Source organism: Corythoichthys intestinalis, chromosome 7, assembly GCF_030265065.1.
Source record: "Corythoichthys intestinalis isolate RoL2023-P3 chromosome 7, ASM3026506v1, whole genome shotgun sequence".
NCBI lineage: Eukaryota > Metazoa > Chordata > Actinopteri > Syngnathiformes > Syngnathidae > Corythoichthys > Corythoichthys intestinalis.
This window is the reverse complement of record NC_080401.1, coordinates 3,777,993-3,798,816: the sequence shown is the minus strand read 5'-3', so window position 1 is coordinate 3,798,816 and position 20,824 is coordinate 3,777,993. Positions and strand designations below refer to the sequence as shown.

At 42.9% G+C, this 20,824-nt stretch overlaps 1 protein-coding gene and 1 non-coding gene across 3 annotated transcripts in view; one reads left to right on the top strand and one right to left on the bottom strand.

Annotated features, from left to right (window-relative positions):
* The window catches only part of ghrhrb (growth hormone releasing hormone receptor b), a 111,685-nt gene that overhangs the window by 8,669 nt on the left and 82,192 nt on the right, over nucleotides 1-20,824 (bottom strand). For both annotated transcript variants that reach the window (XM_057842324.1, XM_057842325.1), the window contains exon 9: nucleotides 7,179-7,248. In XM_057842324.1, coding sequence (XP_057698307.1) covers nucleotides 7,179-7,248 — 70 coding nt within the window. The remainder of the gene's footprint in view (nucleotides 1-7,178; nucleotides 7,249-20,824) is intronic.
* Nucleotides 11,955-12,026, top strand: trnap-agg (transfer RNA proline (anticodon AGG)). The gene has a single exon. It is a non-coding gene; the product is annotated as a tRNA-Pro (tRNA).

The window sequence follows — 20,824 nt, the reverse complement described above, 5'->3', positions numbered from 1 at the left end:
ATGAACCTGTTTTTCATTCATTCATTCATTTTCCATGCCACTTTTTCCTAACTAGGTTCGCGGAGGTGCTGGAGCCTATCCCAGATAACTACAGGCAGTAGGCAGGGTACACCCTGAACTGGTTGCCAGCCAATCGCAGGGCACAAGGAGACATACAACCATTCACGCACACACTCATACCTACGGACAATTTAGAGTGTTCAATCAGCCTACCATGCATGTTTTTGGGAGGCGGGAGGAAACCTTAGTTCCCGGAGAAAACCCACGCAGGCACGGGGAGAACATGCAAATTCCACACAGGAAGGCCGAAGATTGAACCCTTGATCTCAGAACTGTGAGGTGGATGTGCTAACCACCCAGCCACCGTGCCGCTCAACCTGTCCTGAACACCAATTTTTAATAAGTAGTAATTTACGGGCTGGAAAACATGCCTAACTTGATGTATATCAATTAGGTCCAGTGGTGGATGAAGTAATCACATTCACATTCACTTTTTTTTTTTTTTTTTTTTTAACTTAAGGAAAAGTACAGATACAGGTGCAAAAAAATACTTAAATAAAAGTACAAGTATCTTAGAAAAAAATACTCAAGTACAAACGTACTAGCTACAAAATTCAAGTAAAAGTATTTTTTCCCGATGAAAAAATGTAATATACGTTTATACACAATATATGTATTATAAATACAGTGGTATGAAAAAGTATCTGAACCTTTTGGAATTTCTCACATTTTTGCATAAAATCACCATAAAATGTGATCTGATCTTTTTCAGAATCACACAGATGAAAATACAGCGTCTGCTTTAACTAAAATCACCAAAACATTCACAGGTTTTCATAATTTTAATGAGGATAGCATGCAAACAATGACAATAGGGGTTCAAATAAGTAAGTGAACCGTCTGCCTAAGGAGACATAAAGCCAACTTTTACCAAACATTATAAGTCAGGTGTGTGCCCACTCACTGGTGGTTTTATAGCTGCCCTGCCCACTATAAAACACACACCTGGTAAGAAATGTCTTGATGAGAAGCATTGTCAGATGTGCATCATGGCTTGGTCAAAAGAACTGTCTGAAGACCTGCGATCAAGGATTGTTGATTTGTATAAAGCTGGAAAAGGATACAAAAGCATCTCTTAAAATCTAGATGTTCATCAATCAACAGTCAGAGAAGTTTTCTACAAATGGAGAGTTTGGCACTGTTGCTTCTCTCCCAAGGAGTGGCCGTCCACCAAAGATGATGCCAAGAGTTCAGCACAAAATACTCAGAGAGGTAAAAAAAAGAACCCTAGAATGTCTGCTAAAGACTTACAGAACTCACTGGCACAGTCCAATATCTGTGTACACACATAAACTATACAGTATATGTAAAACTATGGCCAAGAATGGTGTTCATGGGAGGACTCCACAGAGGAGGCCACTAATGTCTAAAAAAAACATTGTTGCTTGTTTAATGTTCGCAAAAAGGCACTTGGACAATCCAAACAAGTTTTGACAAAATATTTTGTGGACTGTTGAAACAAAAGTTGAATTATTTGGGAGTAATACACAACGCCATGCGTGAAGGAAAAATAGAACTGCTCACCAACAAACCTACCTTTTGCTACCTTAGGGCCTGAAAAACTTGCCATCATTAATGGAAGAATGAATTCAAAAGTTTTGCAGGAAAACCTAAGGCCGTCTGTCATCAGTTGAAGCTAAAAAGAGGATGGATGCTGCAACAAGACAATGATCCAAAACACAGAAGTAAAATCAACTTCAGAATGGTTTCAGAAGAACAAAATACACGTTCTGGAGTGGCCAAGTCAAAGTCCAGACATGAACCCCATTGAGATGCTGTGGCATGACCTAAAGACAGCGATTCACGCCAGACATTCCAGGAATGTAACTGAAGAAGAATGGGCCAAGATTAGTCCTGATTAATGTGCCGGACTGATCTGCAGCTACAGGAAGCGTCTGGTTGAAGTTATTGCTGCCAAACGGGGGGGCACAAAATATAAAATGTGATGGTTCACTTACTTATTAGACGGAAGAAGAAGATCAGATCACATTTGATGGCGATTTTATGCAGAAATGTGAGAAATTCCAAATGGTTCTGATACGTTTTCATACCACTGTATAGCGGACACACTCAGGTGACTTGAAGACTCTGAGACCCCTAATTGGTCCAAATTACAAAATTGTCTTATATGCATGTGTGATACATCATTGGAAAGCTTAAAATCTGTTTAAATTTTTTTTCTTAAACTTCCTAAAACCACTGAAATGCTAAAACTGCTATTGGCACAGTTGTAAATATAGCACACAATAAAACAAAGCAGGTTTCACACACACAGTGGTTAGCACGTTCCCCTCACAGTTCTGAGATGAAGGGTTCAATCCCAGGCTCCGCCCTTCCAGTGTGGAGTTTGCATGTTTTCACCATGCCTGCGTGGGTTTTCTCCAGGTACTCTGGTTTCCCCACCACATCCCAAAAACATGCATGTAGTCTGATCAAACACTCTAAATTGTCCCTAGGTATGACTGTGTATGCCTCCTTGTGCGCTGAGTTTGGCTGGCAACCGATTCAGGGTGTACTCTGTATACTGCCCATAGTTAGCTTGGATTGGGACCTTCGTGACTTTATCCTCACCTTCGTGAGGATAAGCGGCACAGAAAATGAATGAATGAATTAATCAGTTTCACACATGCATTAGGCTGCTACATTACAGTGGAATAAGGCATAAGTGAGAAACTGATTTCCGTTCAAAATTGTATTTTTTCACTGATTTACAAAATTCCATCTAAAACTCCATCTAATTTTTATAATTCCTCAAATCTAAAAGCAAAACCTCAATTTTAACTTTTCAAGAACATTAAATGTACATTAAAACTGAAGATAATATCAACTTTTTTAAAAATAAAGATATAAGTAACATGCATTTTTAAAAAAAGTACAAATGACTTATATTATGCACAGTGAAATGGAATATATTTTGAAGACAAAGCAAACATTAACTTTTTTAATTATAAGGAAATTAACAAGTAGCCTTGCTTAAATAAATAAAATAAGTTCAAAGTGCACACTAACATGGAAGATGTTCTGAACTACCCAAATGAAATAAAATAAATAGAATACAACAAAATAAACCTCATTAACTTTTTCCTTTCTCTTAAAGATCTGATCCATTTCCCGTTGCAGTGCCCCTTTAATTCAACAAGATTCCCCCCCCCCCCCATTTGTTGTTCCAAAAGAAGGTGCATTTGAACCAATCACAGCTAACTATCCATGCTGATCACATGTTAGTATGTCAGCCAACTGAACAGACAGCAGAGTCCAGTTGTTTACAATTATTATTATTATTATTTTTTTTTTTTTTTTTTTTTTTTTATTTTATTTTTTTTGCTGAGAGTTCTGCAGTGCATTTGCACTGTGCAGGGCGCCGCAACTTGTCAGATACAAAGAGACACTGAGAAGAACTACGTAGAATAAATAAATGAACAATAAATATCGGTGGAAACGGATGACGCTACACAAGCTCTTTATTAGGCTTGTTGTTGACACTTTTGTATGTAAATCTGACGTTAGTAGATTGTTCTAATTGGAGATGCCTGCGTGGCAGCGTTTTTTTAAACATGGGTTTTTGACAGTTGCCGTCATAATTTCCACCTTCTTATTTCATGACAGAACGCCGTTCCGGCCCACTTTCAACCCTGATAATAATTTAATAATGTAAACTATCCACATGCAAGCAAAAAATGTGAAAATGTAGTTGGGTTTGACTGTAACAAGATCGTACTTAACTGCATATGTAAACAAATCAAATTCTAACCACACATTCCATAACAAATGTGCTAAATAACTAGGGTGACCATATTTTGATTTCCAAAAGAGAACCCTTGGCCCGGCCTCGAGATACTTAATTATACTCAAATTTCACTCAAATATGCCGAATCACTTTAATATATATTTAATAATAATGCCTCCTCCGTATGGACACAAAAATCCAGTTTTATAACAAAATAATAGCTATATAACCAAAGACACAAATTCAGATTCCGAGAAGTTACTCAACAGGCTTTATTATTCCTATTATAATGTCACTTTAGTCCTTAGTTTCTTCCTCATCCCTGTTTTATTCTTCTCCCTGCTATTCTTCTTTATTTTCCTTGTCTGCCAATGCATATTTTTCTGTAGAGCTGATCTTTGCCAGCAGTTCTCGGTTACTCAATAAGTATGAAAGTCTTTGTAAGAAGTGCGTTCGAGAAATTGTATTGCACCGACCAGGACGGCATGTAGGGATTTTTTTTTTTTGCAGCTCATCTGTGAAGAAGCACTTGCGCTTAGGCATTTTGGGGGATGATGTAACACTGCTCCGACTTCTGTCCTCTCTGTCACTGAGCACAGAGGAACCAACCACTGGGCAGGCTCTCCAGGAACACATCACAGGTAGCACAGTACCGTAGTATTCTGTGCAAAGTGTCAGTCAGTTTCAACAAATGCTAATTGGTCCCGCAAAAAGTAATGAGAACCGGACATTTTCATGAATTTATAAAACCCTGCCGGACAGGATGTAAAAAGTGGACATGTCCAGGCAAAAGAAGACGTTTGGTCACCCTATACATAACACTCATGTTTCATGAAACCGTGGCAGAATATACTGTAACAGTGCAGCTCGTACTTGGCTGAGTACCGGTTCTTTCTGTTTCAATCAAATAAGCACTTGCTCAAGTATGGGGACCAAATGGGATAGAATGAAATATATAAATAAATCTTAAAATACTTAAACATGTCATTAAAATTAAAATTAAATTGAAATAAAGATCAAATGTGTCATTAACCCCCTTCAGACCTAAACATGCTAGTGAAGGACATGACCGGTTCGCGTCTCCAAACCAATAAATACACTGAATTTAGTTGCTATTGCCATTTCTGGGAGATGATTGGATGAATTTTACCCATCCAAATCAAATCATGAGATTTGCAAGTTTTGATTCATTGAAAAAGGCTTACCGAACGCAACTTCAAAAACGATAACATAAAGTGCTCATTTCTCATTAAAATCATATTAACATTAACATAAAAAATAACCAATAAAAAAAAAGCATGAAATACCCCCGACCAAAAAATTGCCAGCAGAGGTAAAAATAAAGTTTAAATGAAAATTAAAATCAAGATTAAAATTATATGAAAATGATTTCACTATTTAATTATTTCAATGTGCATGTGTTACAGCACTTTATGAATTTATTTTATCTTTCAAACTCATCAAAGTCAGTGGGTGTCACAAACTTTGGCAACAAAATAAATTAATTTTATTTTTAGTTTTAATTTAAATTTTCATCTTTATTTAAATTTTAATGATACTTTGATTTATTTAAAAGGTATGACAACACCTGGGGAAATGCTAATATTCCATCATTTATCCATCAACGCATGCCTTTTGAATTCATATCATGCCACTTCGTGTAATTACACACATCGCAAGACCAAGAAAATGATAGAAATTAGGTCGATTGTCAAGCTAAAAGGACCCCCGAGATGCCGGAAATCTAGCATATTGTGTGCGTGACGTCACTATAGGGAAACAACCGGCTCAGTGCTTAGTACTGAATGGCGGCAATGATGGCGGACAATTTTGTTTCCGTTTGCAGCGACGAATCCGACGTAACGAACATTCTTCTAATGGTGACGAGGAGAGTTATGAACCTTTCTTTGGTGTTTTGGGTTATCAATTTGAGCCCAAACGAAAGCCAATGCAGCCTAATGAAAGGATCATTGAGGGGAGCAATCACACTGATGAAACACCGGCAGCAACAGAATCATCGAATGGTTTGTTTTGCATTTCTTTTTGTGAAGATGATACAACGTGACCGCAAAATAAAGTAATGTATAGAATAATTATCATTTAATGTGCTATCATCGGTTTCGCTCTGCCAACCGACACAAATATGAATGGGATTTGAGGATTTGTTCTATATATTTTACGAGCGATAATTTATACATGTGTCCAGTCCTATATCCAATGCGTGATATATTTTTTATTATAAAAGAGTACTCACTCTGGCCATTTCCCTCCTTTGCTTTGCCTGGGGTGGTGAGGTAGTCTCATCAGAGCCAGTCATCGTCCTCTTTCACCGGGCACCGCATCTGCTTTCAGCAGCAATTTCTTAGCAAAACCAGATTTCATTTGCCCATAGTTCGTATAGCTTTCAGGTGTGAAATGCGCACCACACAAAACCGTGCCGGAGGCTGGGTCTGCAAAATTAGCCCTCTGAGCACTGACGAACTTTACTCATTGTCTGCGTATTTCAGCTCTTTTTTTCGCGTTCGGGAACTCATGGGTACTACATTGCGACAAATGGCTATTTGTAAACCACATAGCATGACAGGTTTGAACCATTTTAGTGATTTTTTGATAAAACACGAACGCAACTCTCTCGTCGATAAACAACGATGGCACCTGCCTCGACCTTTCGTTTCCTTGTTATGAAGTCTACGCCCCATTCGGCTGTTTCCGGACCACTTTCGGAAATGTTCGTCATTTTCGATCTATTTTCGATAATTGCTCATTAATGTGATTGATTTTTTTGTCAACTTTATCAGTATTTGTTGTCTTGGCACATAACGGTTCTATTGATGTCTCACACCCCCTTTGCGTTTTCATACCCTTTAATTCCCATTTTAATTAATTAATGACACATTTAAATATTTATTTAAAGATTTATTCATATATTTCATTCTTTCCCATTTGGTTCTCCATACCCAAGGGACTGAAACTGGGGCTTAGCGAGGACCCACTCGTCCCTGGGCCAAACAAGGGCCAGCTAAGTGGCAACTATGTCAGGAAACTGGGGGCAATGCATTCTTAAAATGTTATTAATGACAATGAAGACTAGTAAATGAGTCTTAAACTTGACATGAATTCCCGAGTCTGCCTCACCAGCCACTCTGAGAACGAGAAACTTTTAAGAGTTAAGAGTGAGACAAGACCAATTTCTTCAAAAATGCCTTCGGTGTTACAAGACTAAATAAAAGCGAATGTGATTGAAAGAGCTTTGCATTTGGATTTGTTTGTCCATTGACAGCACTGTGTGTCTTAGCAGGTTACTTCCTGGTCACGCACACACACGCACGCGCATCACTGAGGCTTTATATATGATGCTTGCTGTGACTCAATGGCTCCCATTGTAACTCACCAATAATGATGCGGTTATTGGAGCTTTTATGATCCACCAGATAAAGGCCACATCTGTGTCGTCCCAGCAGCTGAGGCACACCACATGCGTTAATGAGATTGAAAAAAGACAATGGCAAAATATTGAGGTTCCTGTCATAAGTCAAAACTGGTTTACCAGTTACATTTGTATTGTTTATCACACCAAGGCTGCTGCTACCCCTTTGGGCGCCCTTAGCTGAAAAGTCAAATAGTGCCCCCCATGTCACCTCTTGTTACTATATTTTGTTTCCAATCAATCTGATGAAAAACACAAAAAAAGGGACATTTTTTTTGGTTGTAGCCATTTTGACCTAACAGAGTGGACACTAACAGAGGGGACATTTTGTGCTAAAGTTAGCCGTAGCCTAGGTTTGCAGGCAAAATAGCTAACATGACTTTGGATACTTGATTAAATATATATAATTTTACTAATAAACCTTTTGAAATCATTCAATACAATTTCTTTGTTATATACTGTAGCTTTAACAGTGTGGACACATTATGTGGCCCCACCCACTAAAGAATCGCTGAACACAAGATGATGTCACATCCAGAATGAACTGCAGAGTTCTACTAGCATGCTATCAATACGCTTTCTAGTTGCTCTCTTGTTTCCGTGTGACCGTTCTGTCATTCTGTCAACATGTACTAGCTAGCGCAGCACTAGAAAACTCAACATAATCACCAGTTGTGTCATCACAACCAGAATTGCTGGGGGGGGGGAGTGGCTGTACCCTGATGCATTTTTCTTTTTTGTGTGGAACAACTATGAAATAGGGAGGGGGGGGGGGGTTAAGTGCAACATTTGTTTTTCTAAAAGTAAAATTACATTAGTGCAGTAATTTACATTTTTTGACATGTTCACCATTTATTGCACCTTGAATTAGGAAATAACGTACATGCAAAGTTTCCTGACAGGTAACAACGACAATCTTTTAAACATTTACTTTATGTTTTTTTTTTTTTTTTTTTTTTTAAATAGGGAGCCATTTGTGTGTATAAATTAAGTCTTAATTTCACTAAAGTTGGACAAATACTCATTGAACTTATTTTTTAATGTAATATGAGTGGCCCTCGAACACAAATTGAAGGGTACAGGCTCCAAAATTCTATTTTTAAAATGTAATTTACTTGTGGTAAAAGGTTGTTATTCAATTTTGTCATGTCCCTAGTGTTTTATTCAAATTCAGTCTATAAAACAACTAAAATAAGTAGGCGGGAAAAAACAAGATCATTGCTATGATTTTATTGTCCTGTATGAACTATCTTGACATGTGTTGTTTTAAAATAAAATAAAATAATTAAAAAAAACCTTTGTGCCCAGTGTCACTGTCCACTCTGTTGTGTCAGTGTGCCTTTAAGAAAATTCCCCATCTATTAATTACATCACTCTTCTGCAAGGGTGTAGGTTTGTTCTCAACATTGGTAGGGACAATATAACAGCATAGTTTGTGTGTACGCTTTTTGCTGGGGACGGGAAATTAACAAAACCAAACAGATTATTGAACAGGGGTCAGGGCTTCGTGAGAAATGTCTCACGAATATGAACCTAATTATTTGCTGGCTGAATAATCAAAGCAAAATAAATCTATCGACTTATACAAACTTGTATGTGTATTGTTCAGGTGATCTATCGTTAGATTCAAACCTTTGTTTTCAAAAGCCACTAAACAAACATTTTGAAAACTTCCAGAATAAATGTTTGGATTTTATTTGGAAATTTAAATAGCAGTATTTGAACCTAAATTAGATCAAAATTCACAATAAATACATTCTTTTTTTTTTTTTTTTTTTTTTTTTAATAATCTCTCAACAATCCACGAATGCAAAAAAATAAACATTCGTTTTAAGACTACTCAAAACATCCTACACTCTACATCCAAACTGTAAAAATACACTCAAGGTACATTTTTGACCATTTGATACTGAAAAATAAAATGTAATAAAATCAGTAAATAATAAATTCAAAATGATTAGAAACATTTACTCTTCAGGACAACATGCCAAAAAATTTGACCGAAAAAAACAAAATTGAATACAAGGGGGGGGGAAAGTGTCTTTGGACAGAAGGAAAGTTTTTATTTTCGCTGATTCACCACAGTGCTCACTGGTTTACTGATATAACACTGACAAAGCGGGACGATTGTGACAATTGGCCATATTCGGCACGTTTTCGCTGAAAAACAATCAAGCGGCTTATCAATGAGATTGAGGTCTAATGTCTTTAAGTGGCGTCTTAACTGATTTGGCTTCAGAATCTCCGCTATAATCATTTTTAGACTCAGTAAACAGTGGTCTTTCCTCATTTCCCACTATATTAAAAGTCAAAGCCAAAAGGCAAACGGCCCGAAAAAAGCGCATTCTCGGCGGCCGAGGGAGACCGTAGGTGAGGGCGGTGGTCGTGACGATCCCAAGCCGAAAACGGCACTTCTCGGCCGGACACGTGAGATCTGGAGAAGACAGTGGGTCGCTGCGTGAGTCCAGCTCTGCATGAGTCTCTTCCATGTGCTCTTGCTTACTTCAAAAATACTGCACGCACTTTGAAAATGAGAGCGCCACTGCCACCCACGGAGTGGATGTGCAAGTACACTTTATTCTAGTACGGCAAAAAAAAAAAAAAAAAAAAAAAGCATGTTCCCCGAGGTCACTCGCGCCACCCCTGGCATCGCTCTGCACCCCCCTGGGGGGGCGCGCCCCACCATTTGAGAAGTACTGGTCTAGCGGTATGATTCTCGCTTTGGGTGCGAGAGGTCCCCGGACGAGCCCCTTAGTAAAGTGTCAGTTTTGAGTACATTGCATAATGTCACATAATAACACAGATGACTGCAGAATAATTTTTCCCGTGAGAGGCTCATTACTCGAGTGGTGTGATTCCTGCTTCGTGTGCGCAATGTCCCCTAACCAACTCTTGGATGAACCCTTTCGTGAACGATATACTTCAGACACTTAGGCGGCTGTCACACGGTTGCCCTTGTGTCAGATTGATAAGGGGCGCTGGAACATGTCACAGTGGCTTGTTGGTCTAGTGATATGATTCTCGCTTTGAGTGTGAGAGGTCCCGGGTCCGACTCCTGAACGAGCCCTGTTGTTTTGCATCTGTTGTATATTGTCACATTGTTGCACATATGACTGCAGATCTTGGGGAAGTTACTTGCGTCAATGGCTCATTGTTCCAGTGGTATGATTATCGGTTATCGATTATTGTGGATCCAGCTCCTAGCTGAGCGCCGAAGGAAATTTGGATTGTTTTTATAGTGTCACATTGCTGCACGTGACTACAGATAATGGGGAAATTCTCCAGGAGTCGGACCCGGGACGATCTGCAGTCACATGTCACACACACCCCTTAGTAAAGGGTTAGTTTTGAGTTCTTTGTATAATAACACATATGACTGCTGAAAAGGGGCTAATTGGTCCCGTTATAGGCTCATTACTCGAGTGGTGTGATTCTTGCTTCGTGTGCTCGAGGTTCCTGAACCACCTCTCAGGCTACGTCTACACTAGGATAGATAATTTTCTCCAGGGCATTTTTTATACCTGTCCACACTTCGTTTAAGTTGCGTTTAAGGACCTCCCCGCTTCTGCGTTTGCGCAAACTACGCATGCGTAAAAAGGAGAAGCCTCATGCGTTGTCATCGCCCGTGCGGTTTACCACTGAAACGGAAACTCATTCCTAACCCGCGGAAAATTTCCAAATTACTACACCCTCTAGACTGTCAGTATTTTGTGATCACTGTTTTTTTCGTGATCGCAATTAAACCCATCACACAGGAGCGAGAGTGGAAGGGAGAGCACGCTCTGCTTTTACGTGCAGGTGCCGTGTTGTGATTGAAATAAATCTTTATAAAACAACGGAAGCTTGACATCATTACTTGGGATGTTACAATCGATGCTCAGTTGCGCTTTCACCAATTGGAAAATAACAAATAGAATCATATGGTGTGGCGCTGAGTATATTTTCTGGAAGCAGCAACCAGGACTGGACTGCTTGTGCATAAAAGTGGCGATCCTGGAAGTGGCAACAGTTTTGACCGGCAGAAAGGTCTGGGAAAAAAAATGATCACGCACCTCTTTGACTGGGGGTAACACGCAGGTCACTCTACGGGGTTTAATTTTCCTCTATGCATTTTTATATACAGTACTCATGTTCGGTCAGCATTGAGTTGGGAGGGGCCAGCCCCGCAGACGGTTGATCGGAGACAACTCGGGAGGCAAAAAAACGCTCATCTCCACCTCATCGGCGATGGGAGGACCCCACATGGGCACTGAATTGAAGCATATTATTGAGATGTAGTTTGAAGGTTCAAGAAAAATGTGTGGACAAGAAAAGAGCAGGAATGCCACGTTGTGCCCTTTTGTGAACGATATGTTTTGGACAGTTTGGTAACTGTCACATGGTTGCCCTTATGTCAGATTGGTAAGGCGTCCAGATATATCTCACAGTGGCTCGATGGTCTAGTTGTATGCTTCTCGCTTAGGGTGCGAGAGATCCCGGGTCTGACTCCTGGATGAGCCCCTTCGTAAAGGCTGCCTTTTGAGTACATTGTATAACAACACATAAGACTGCAGAAAAGGGGCTAATTGATCCCGTTCGTGGCTCATTACTCGAGTGGTGTGATTCTTGCTTCGTGTGCGCGAGGTCCCAGAACCACCTCTCGGACGAGTCTTTTCGCGAACCATGTTTTGGACAGTTCGGCAAATGTCACATGGTTGCCCTTATGTCAGATTGATAAAGAGATCAGATACACCTCACAGTGGCTCGTTGGTCTAGTGGTATGATTCTCGCTTAGGGTGCGAGAGGTCCCGGGTCCGACTCCTGGACGAGCCCCTTAGTAAAGGGTTAGTTTTGAGTGCATTGTATAAAAACACATATGACTGCAGAAAAAGGGCGAATTGTTCCGATGAGTGGCTCATTACTCGAGTGGTTTGATTCTTGCTTCATGTGCGTGAGGTCCCCGAATCACCTCTAGGATGAACACTTTCGTGAACCATGTTTTGGACAATTTGGCAATTGTCACATGGTTGCCCTTATGTTGGATTTAATTCAGGTGTCAGACAGGGGGCGGGGTCACCACTTACAGGTGACCGCTACGGTGACGCATATTAGAACACAGCGGGATCTGATTGCAGTACGAATCAACAGCACTCGTCACCAGCATGGCCCCACTGGTAAGCCACTTTATGTTTATGTCTTAGATTGATGCCATTTGTGTTACATGCCTGTTTGATTGATCACTCCTATAAATATCTACCTTGCTTCATGTGCGTGCATTGATAGTTTGCTGCTCTCAGAGCCCCGTGAGAAATCGCCCACAGTAGTAGTAGCGTTAAACAACATGGATAAAGTGAGAAAAGGCAATGTCCATGCCGTACTCTTGATATTCCCCTACCTCCAATTGTCACATTGAGTGTGTGTGTGTGATTATGTTGAAGAAATTCATTAATGCTCGGTCAACACCGTTGCTCATTTTCCTGCTTTGGTTGTGGGCGTTATCTTCCATTCACGCAATTTTACTATTGTATGTGTAGTTCCGCTGACAGCCACCAGTCTGTGCTACTGAACAGTGCTTGCTTGTATTTCCCATTATTTTTATTAGGGATTACATTATAATTAGCAGATGGGTTTTCTTTTGTAACAAGTGAACTACGTGTAAGTAAATCACATATGTAAATATGTTTGATGATGTTATATGATATATTTAACATGATTATCATCATATATTTATATTATACATTCATGTTTGCATGTTATATAGTTAACATGAGAAATGATAGTTACTGGTGACGATAGTAATACGTAATCCTAAAATCAATGTTTTGTAGTAGTAAAACCGTACTATTTTATAAATATACAGCGGGGCAAATAAGTATTTAGTCACCACTAATTGTGCAAGTTTTCCCACTTAAAAATATTAGAGAGGCCTGTAATTGTCAACAGGGTTAAACCTCAACCATGAGAGACAGAATGTGGGAAAAAAAATCGAAAATCACATTGTTTGATTTTTAAATAATTTATTTGCAAATCATGGTGGAAAATAAGTATTTGGTCAATACCAAAAGTACATCTCAATACTTTGTTATGTACCTTTTGTTGGCAATAACGGAGGCCAAACGTTTTCTGTAACTCTTCACAAGCTTTTCACACACTGGTGCTGGTATTATGGCCCATTCCTCCATGCAGATCTCCTTTAGAGCAGTGATGTTTTGGGGATGTCGTTGGTCAACATGGACTTTCAACTCCCTTTGCAGATTTTCCATGGGGTTGAGACCTGGAGACTGGCTAGGCCACTCCAGGACCTTGAAATGCTTCTTACGAAGCCAGTCCTTTGTTGCCCTGGCTGTGTGTTTGGGATCATTGTCATGCTGAAAGACCCAGCCACGTCTCATCTTCAATGCCCTTGCTGATGGAAGGAGATTTTTTTACTAAAAATCTCTCGATGCATGGCCCCATTCATTCTTTCCTTTATACAGATCAGTCGTCCTGGTCCCTTTGCAGAAAAAAAGCCCCAAAGCATAATGTTTCCACCCCCATGCTTCACAGCGGGTATGGTGTAAATCAGTATTCTTTTCCCTCCAAACAAGAGAACCTGTGTTTCTACCAAAAAGTTCTATTTTGGTTTCATCTGACCATAACACATTCTCCCAGTCCTCTTCTGGATCATCCAAATGCTCTCTAGCGAACCGCAGACGGGCCTGGACCTGTACTTTCTTCCACAGGGGGACACGTCTGGCAGTGCAGGATTTGAGTACCTGGCGGCGCATTGTGTTACTGATCATAGCCTTTGTTACTGTGGTCCCAGCTCTCTGTAGGTCATTCACTAGGTCCCCCGTGTGGTTCTGGGATTTTTGCTCCCCGTTCTTGTTATCATTTTGACGCCATGGGGTGAGGAGGGAGTTGAAAGTCCGTGTTGCCCAACGACAGCTCCAAAACATCACTGCTCTAGAGGAGATCTGCATGGATGAATTGGCCAAAATACCAGCAACAGTGTGTGAAAAGCTTGTGAAGAGTTGCAGAAAACGTTTGGCCTCCGTTATTGTCAACAAAGGGTACATAACAAAGTATTGAGATGACATTTTGGTATAGACCAAATACTTATTTTCCACCATGATTTGCAAATAAATTCATTAAAACTCAAACAATGCAAATTTCTGTTGTTTTTTTCCCCACATTCTGTCTCTCATGGTTGAGGTTTACCCTTGTTGATAATTACAGGCCTCTCTAATATTTTCAAGAGGAAGAACTTGCACAATTAGTGGTTGACTAAATACTTATTTGCCCCACTGTACTGTAGTTGATATCAGTTATAATTGTAAGAAGAAGTGAAGTTGTGCTTATATGTTGCATTTTTTAAGTTGTACTTTATATACAGATACATTTTCTTTGATGTAGTCATGTTTTACTTTAGGTTATAGGTAAGGTTGCTGTGTACCTGCTGTGTGCTGCTGTGCTCAATAAAACAAAAGCAAAAGCGTACACAACGAGTAATCCATTAATTGTTGAGTGACAAACCCTATTCAGAGGGCCGTGGAAAACGGATTAAACTGAACAGTAATAACCAACGGGTTGGATGAGGTTGGAAATAGCCAACGGATTCCCCTAATGAGTTACAAGCCTTGAAGAGGAAAAAATTCACTCTACAAGCAAATCACCGTGTCTACCTAATTATTGACCAAGAGGAGCAGCGTCATTTGGAGGGAAAGGACCCTGCTGGTAAAATAAACCCTGGTTGGTCAAATAAAAGATTAGGAAAATAGACACATCTGAACTCGAAGCCCTCAGAGGGAGGTGCTCTGCTGCACAATCCTCTTTCACCAAGAGGGCTAATAAACTGTCCTCCAGAGTCAACCTGCTGGGAGAGAGAGCCCTGATTGTTGAGCTGAGGGCCCTTAAAGTGGACTATGCGAGGGTGATGCAGGAGACGACTATGCTGAAGCCCTCACTGCGATAAAAGGAACCGAGGATGAAGAGGAAAAGGCGGAAGAAGCAGCCTGCATAGCGGAGAAGACGGCTGAATGCCTCTGCAAATACACAGAGACCGTTGAGCTCGTCCAAGAAACAATCTGGTCTAAGTTTGCAGCAGACGATATCGGACAGTGTATTTCCAGAATTGAGTTTCAGATAGACCAGGCTGAGAGTTGCAACATAAGGAAGTTGCAACGAACCGACTTCGAGCTCACTGGAGGTAGCCTGAGGGAAAGGATGGACGATCTCGAGCAAAGATGCGGTAATTAGGATACACTAATTCCATATAACAACACAAAATTAGTCAAGGAGAGGATCCGAACTTTGCGGCGTCGAGTGAGGCACTTTGAGGATAGCTGGAAAGATCCAAGATACGAAGAAGAATCGTCGGATGAAGATGTGGATGCCAAGGTGAAAAATGTGTTTAATCCAGTCAGCCTCGCAGCACCTCCATTCAGCAGCCCCAGCCTCAAAAATGAAATTCCTTCACATGACATCACTCAACCTGCTCCACCCAATCCCCCTCCAACATGCTTCTCCAATTCTGGTCCCAGAACTCGTGCTCTCAGTAGACTAGTTGGTGGCAGCACGGGAACCTCATCAAACGCCTCTAGCACACCTTTGATGAACCAGAGTGCTCCCCAAGGTGTCCCTGATTTTTATCCTGGAGGGTACGGACACCAGTTTCCCCTCGAGAGAGCATGCCTTCCCACATTTTCTGGGAACATAACCGACTACTACCGTTGGAAGAATGAGTAGGGAGAACTGGAGCAGTTGGGGAACCCACTGAGGACAGCAGGTGTAACAAGATTCCATCTCCTAGCCAGCCTCAGTGAAAAAGTGAAGAAGGACTTAGTCTTATCCAGCTGCGCGTCCACTGAGGAAATGTTCCAACGCATGGACAACAGATACGGGAACAAGGCAATGATTGTCCAAATGATCGCAAGTGAAGTGCAAGGCCTGGCCCCTGTAAAGGGAAATCACCCCAGGAAAGGAACTGAGCTGATCCAGACTGTGGAAAGGGCCCTAAGCAACCTTCTTATCCTGGGTGAAGAGGACATCGTGAAGAACTGCTTAGTGGCACAGTCTCTGGAGAGCAAACTACCACACTTCCTAAAGGAAAAGTGGGTGGCTTACAAAAATTATCCCACCAATGGCTTTTCCCCGCAGAACCACTTTGAGTGTCTCCTCCACTTCCTGAAGAAGCATCCTTGAGGAGCTGGACCAATTAGAAACGGGCCTTGCGGAAAAATTCCGTCAGAGAAACGCCCGACAGAAGCCTTGGAGAAGAGGACAAAGAAGGCTTTCTCCAGAGTCACTGCAGGTCAGATCTCCTGGGAATTCACAATCGACATGCTCTGCCTGTGGCGATGAAACGCATGCTGGAAGGCTTTTTGCATGGAAAACATTCAGGGGCTTGGACTTAGCAAGAAGAAAGTCTCACTTAAGGACCCATGGGGTTTGCAACCGGTGCTTGAGCATTCACACCAAGGATGGCCGGTGCAACTCTGGGTTCCTTTGTAGTAAGGCGGACTGCCAGCAAGACGAGGCTCACCACTACATGCTTTGCCTCAGGTTCACCACCAAAAAGGACGGGTGCACTAAAGACCCAGGGAAGGTGATAAAAAAGCCTCTCGGCCGAACTAGCCGGCTGGCAGAATTCCTTGCTAAACTAATCCCTGAACAGAGGATCCAGTGCAGGAAAGTCTTTGCCAACAAGATCTCCACAGCAGTTTGCACCGTAGCTGGAAATGTGCCGAAAGAATACCCAGTACTAATGATGCTAATTAAAGTCACTACTAACTCTGGCCATCTCATTGGTACATTGATTGACCTTGCTTCGGATACCAATTACATCACGAATGCTGAAGCCAAGCGTCTAGGACTGTGTGGAGAAAACATCAAGCTGATTGTGCAGGGAGTTGGCGGGATGCGCAGGACAATCATGACTCAGAGATATTCCCTTCAATTAAGGGTTGGAACCCCTGAGGGAACAGTGGAAGCGCACAAGATAGTCTGTTACGGCCTAGAGAGCATCTCAGGTGTCACTCAGAGGGCCACACCACACTAACTTAAGAAATTCTTCCCGGGTGTTGCTGCTGAGGACTTGGTGCGACCCACCAAAATCGATCTCCTCATCAGCCAAGGGGAAGGTCGTCTGGTCCCACAGCCAGTCAGGAGGGAAGGGGACTTTATCCTCTGGGACGCCCCAATTGGAGAGACGGTCTGTGGGACCCACCCTGAACTCTTCGAGAGGGTAGATCTAACCTTCCACCATTCCGACACTCACTTTGCAAGGTCCATTAGAACTGCCTCAAAAGTCTACGAAGAGATCCTTGTGGACTCAAGCGATCCAAACACCCAGTCAACAAAAGAAGAAACAATCCTTGGCAGCACCACTGCAACTAACAAGCAAGTGTTAGAGTGGTTCATGTGGGACAGCATTGGGGCAGCGTGTGACCCAAAGTGTGGGGGCTGCAAATGTGGCATGCGTCCCCCTGGAGGAAAGGAGATGACCCTCGGAGAAGAAAAAGAGCTGGAGAAAATTATGAATTGCTTCTCCTATGTCCTAGCAGACAAACACAGCCAGTCACCTCATTGGGGTGCTGCTTACCCCTGGCGAGGAGACCCAGCATCTCTCCCCGACCATCGCAGAGCCCTGGAGGTTACTTTCAGGAGAACAGAGTCCAGGCGGGAACGAGAGCCCGCTTGGAAAGCAGTGTATGGTGAACAAATTCACGAAATGGCCAAAAGAGGTGTGGCTGTCAAGCTGTCTAAAGAAGAGATTGAATCCTGGAAGGGACCTAAGTGGTACATTAGCCACTTGGTCGCACCGAATCCCCATTCTGCATCAACCCCAGTGAGGATAGTGTGGAATAGTAGCCAGGAGTTCCAGGGATGGAGCCTAAATGACCTCCTCCATAAGGGTCCAGACGTACTCATCCCAATTAGGGGAGTTCTCTTGTGGTTCCGGAGCGGGCGACATGCTGCACTGGTGGATTACGAAAGATGTTCAACTCCGTTTGGCTCAAGGACAAAGAAGTCCACCTGCATCGATTTCTGTGGAGAAATGACCCTCAGAAAGAAATCAAGACGTATGCTGTAGTCCGAGTTAACATCGACGACAAGCCAGCAGGGTGTATTGCCTAAGTCGCAATGCGAGAGACAGCCAAACCACCACAGTTCTCGTCAATGCCCAAACAACGTTGAATCATAGAAGAGGACTGCTACGTCGATGACATCCTGATGTCAGACAATGAACTTGATGCTCTAAGGGAAACAACTGTCTGAGTGGAGAAAACCTTGAAGGCTAGGGGATTCTCTCTAAAACCCTGGGTCTTCTCTGGCCAAAGTGGGAGGGAGGAAGCCCACAGGGGTCTACAGTCCGGCTGTCCAAACACTCCGACCATCCTCATCCTTCCAAACCAGATGCAAGAAGAGGACACTAAAGCTCTTGGGGTTGGGTATGAGCCCGAGCCAGACAAGCTCCGTATCCTTGCCACAATTAACTTCTCAAAGAAGAGGGGTAGATGAGGACTGGGTTTGACTTGAGGGAAGCAGAAGTCAGGAGCAGCACTCCTGAACTGCTGACCCGGCGCATGGTTCTCAGCCAGATTGCCAGTCTCTATGACCCCACTGGTCTGGTCTCGCCTGCAAAACAGAAAGGAGTAATACTCGTGACGGAGTCCTTCAAAGAAGCAAGAAAAGATCGCCCGATGAAAGACACTTGGGACGACCCACTATCACCCAGACTCCGGGAGGCTGCAGTCAAACTTTTTGAGGAATATGTCAGGCTCAGCCAAATCAGGTTGGACCAAAGTCTCACACCACCCACAGCCATAGGGCCCCCTGTTGGAATCACATTCTCTGATGGGACTGAGGCCTCTCACGGAGCTGTGTTATATCTCCGTTGGGAAGCAGAGCCTGGTAAATTCATCGTGAGGCTGGTGGAGTCAAAGGCAAAGCTCACTCCTCTTGATCAAAAGGGAGATGGAGTTAAGGCTGAGCTCTGCGGCGCAGTAATTGCTACTCGTTTGAAGGAGTACTTCGAGAGTCACTGCCGCTTCCAAGTCGACCATTGGGTACACCTAGTAGACAGGCAGACAATCCTTGGTGCGATCCAAAAGGACAGCTATGGATATCAGACCTTCTTTGCAAACCGAATCAGAGAAATCCAGAAAGCTGGCCCAGTTGCTTGGAATGCTTGGAACTGGGTCAAGGGAGGACTTAACATCGCTGACATCCTCACGAGGGGAGCAACCCCTGAGGAACTGAAAGAAGACTCAGAGTGGCAGACCGGGCCTGAGTTCCTCAAGTGACCTGAAAGTGAGTGGCCGGTAAAGACTGCAAGTGATATCGCTGCCATTGTTACTCACGGCAGCATCAAGTGATTTCAAAGACGTGCATTCTCTGCTGTGGTCACAAGGCAACAGAAAAGGGAGAGTGAAGGCAAGATGAAGCCTCCTGACCCTGGCGTTTTGATGATCACTCCACCTCTGTCGATCTCACGGGTGAATGCCGTGGCTCTTGTGCGTCCCATTGAACCTGGGAGGTGCAGCTCCCTCACAAGGCTGTGTGGGGCTGTTGCCTGGGTTCGTCGGGCAGTGGAGGTCTGGGTGGGTGGCAATCGCCGAGCTACTGCCGACAGAAAAGGAAGACCCAGCCTTTCGGCTGTCGAGAGAGCGAAGGCCTTCCAATACCTTGCCTTTGAAGCCCAGGACGTAATTGGTTTCCATGACGCTACTTTGAATCGACTAGTGGTCCGAACAGATGAGGGCACCGGACTCCTTGGAATGAAAGCAAAGTAGCTATTCCTTTGATCCCGATTCAATCAATACTGGCCACATTACTAGCCCAAGAAGCTCATGACAAAAACCACGAGGGTGTTGCAGCAACTCTTCTAGGTACTCTGAAAAGAGCCTGGATAACACAGGGCCGTCGAGTAGTTAAAAGAGTGATAAAAAACTGCATTCACTGCCGAAAACAAAGAGCTAAAGTGTGCCAACAAGTGATGAGTGACCTCCCGTTGGAACGCATGCAAAGGGCTGGCCCGTTTGAGTATACAACACTGGATTGTTTTGGCCCCTGTCAAGTATGTAGTCAAGGGGAAAGAAAGTTAGGAACAAAGTCTGGGGAATTGTCTTCTGCTGCAGGGCAGTCCATGCTGATGTGTGCAATGACCAGTCCTCAGAGAGTTTTCTGCTGGCCTTCTCCCGCTTCGCTGCTCTCAGAGGGCACCCACGTAAGCTATGGTCTGACAACGGGACGAACTTCATTGGGGCTAAACCTGCTCTGAACATGCTTCAAAACCACCTGCATTGTCTACAAACATCATGAGTGGAGTACCTTGCAGCTAAGAGTGGGACGGACTGGGGATGGTGTTTCCACCCCGCCAATGCACCCCACCGAAACGGAGCAGCAGAATCTGCAGTCAACCTGACAAACGAGTGCCCAATCGATGCTCACGCCCAGGAGCAAGAGGAGTCAATCGACTACATAACTCCGAATTCTCTCATCCTCGGACGGTCCTCCGTGGTAGGAGACAAAGATGGGCTTCAGCTAGTCACCCAACCCTGGCGCAGGCTAAGAAACATCCACAATCTCGTCGATAGATTCTGGACGAAATGGAACGAACTCTTTGTCCGTGAGAAGTGGCATGCTAT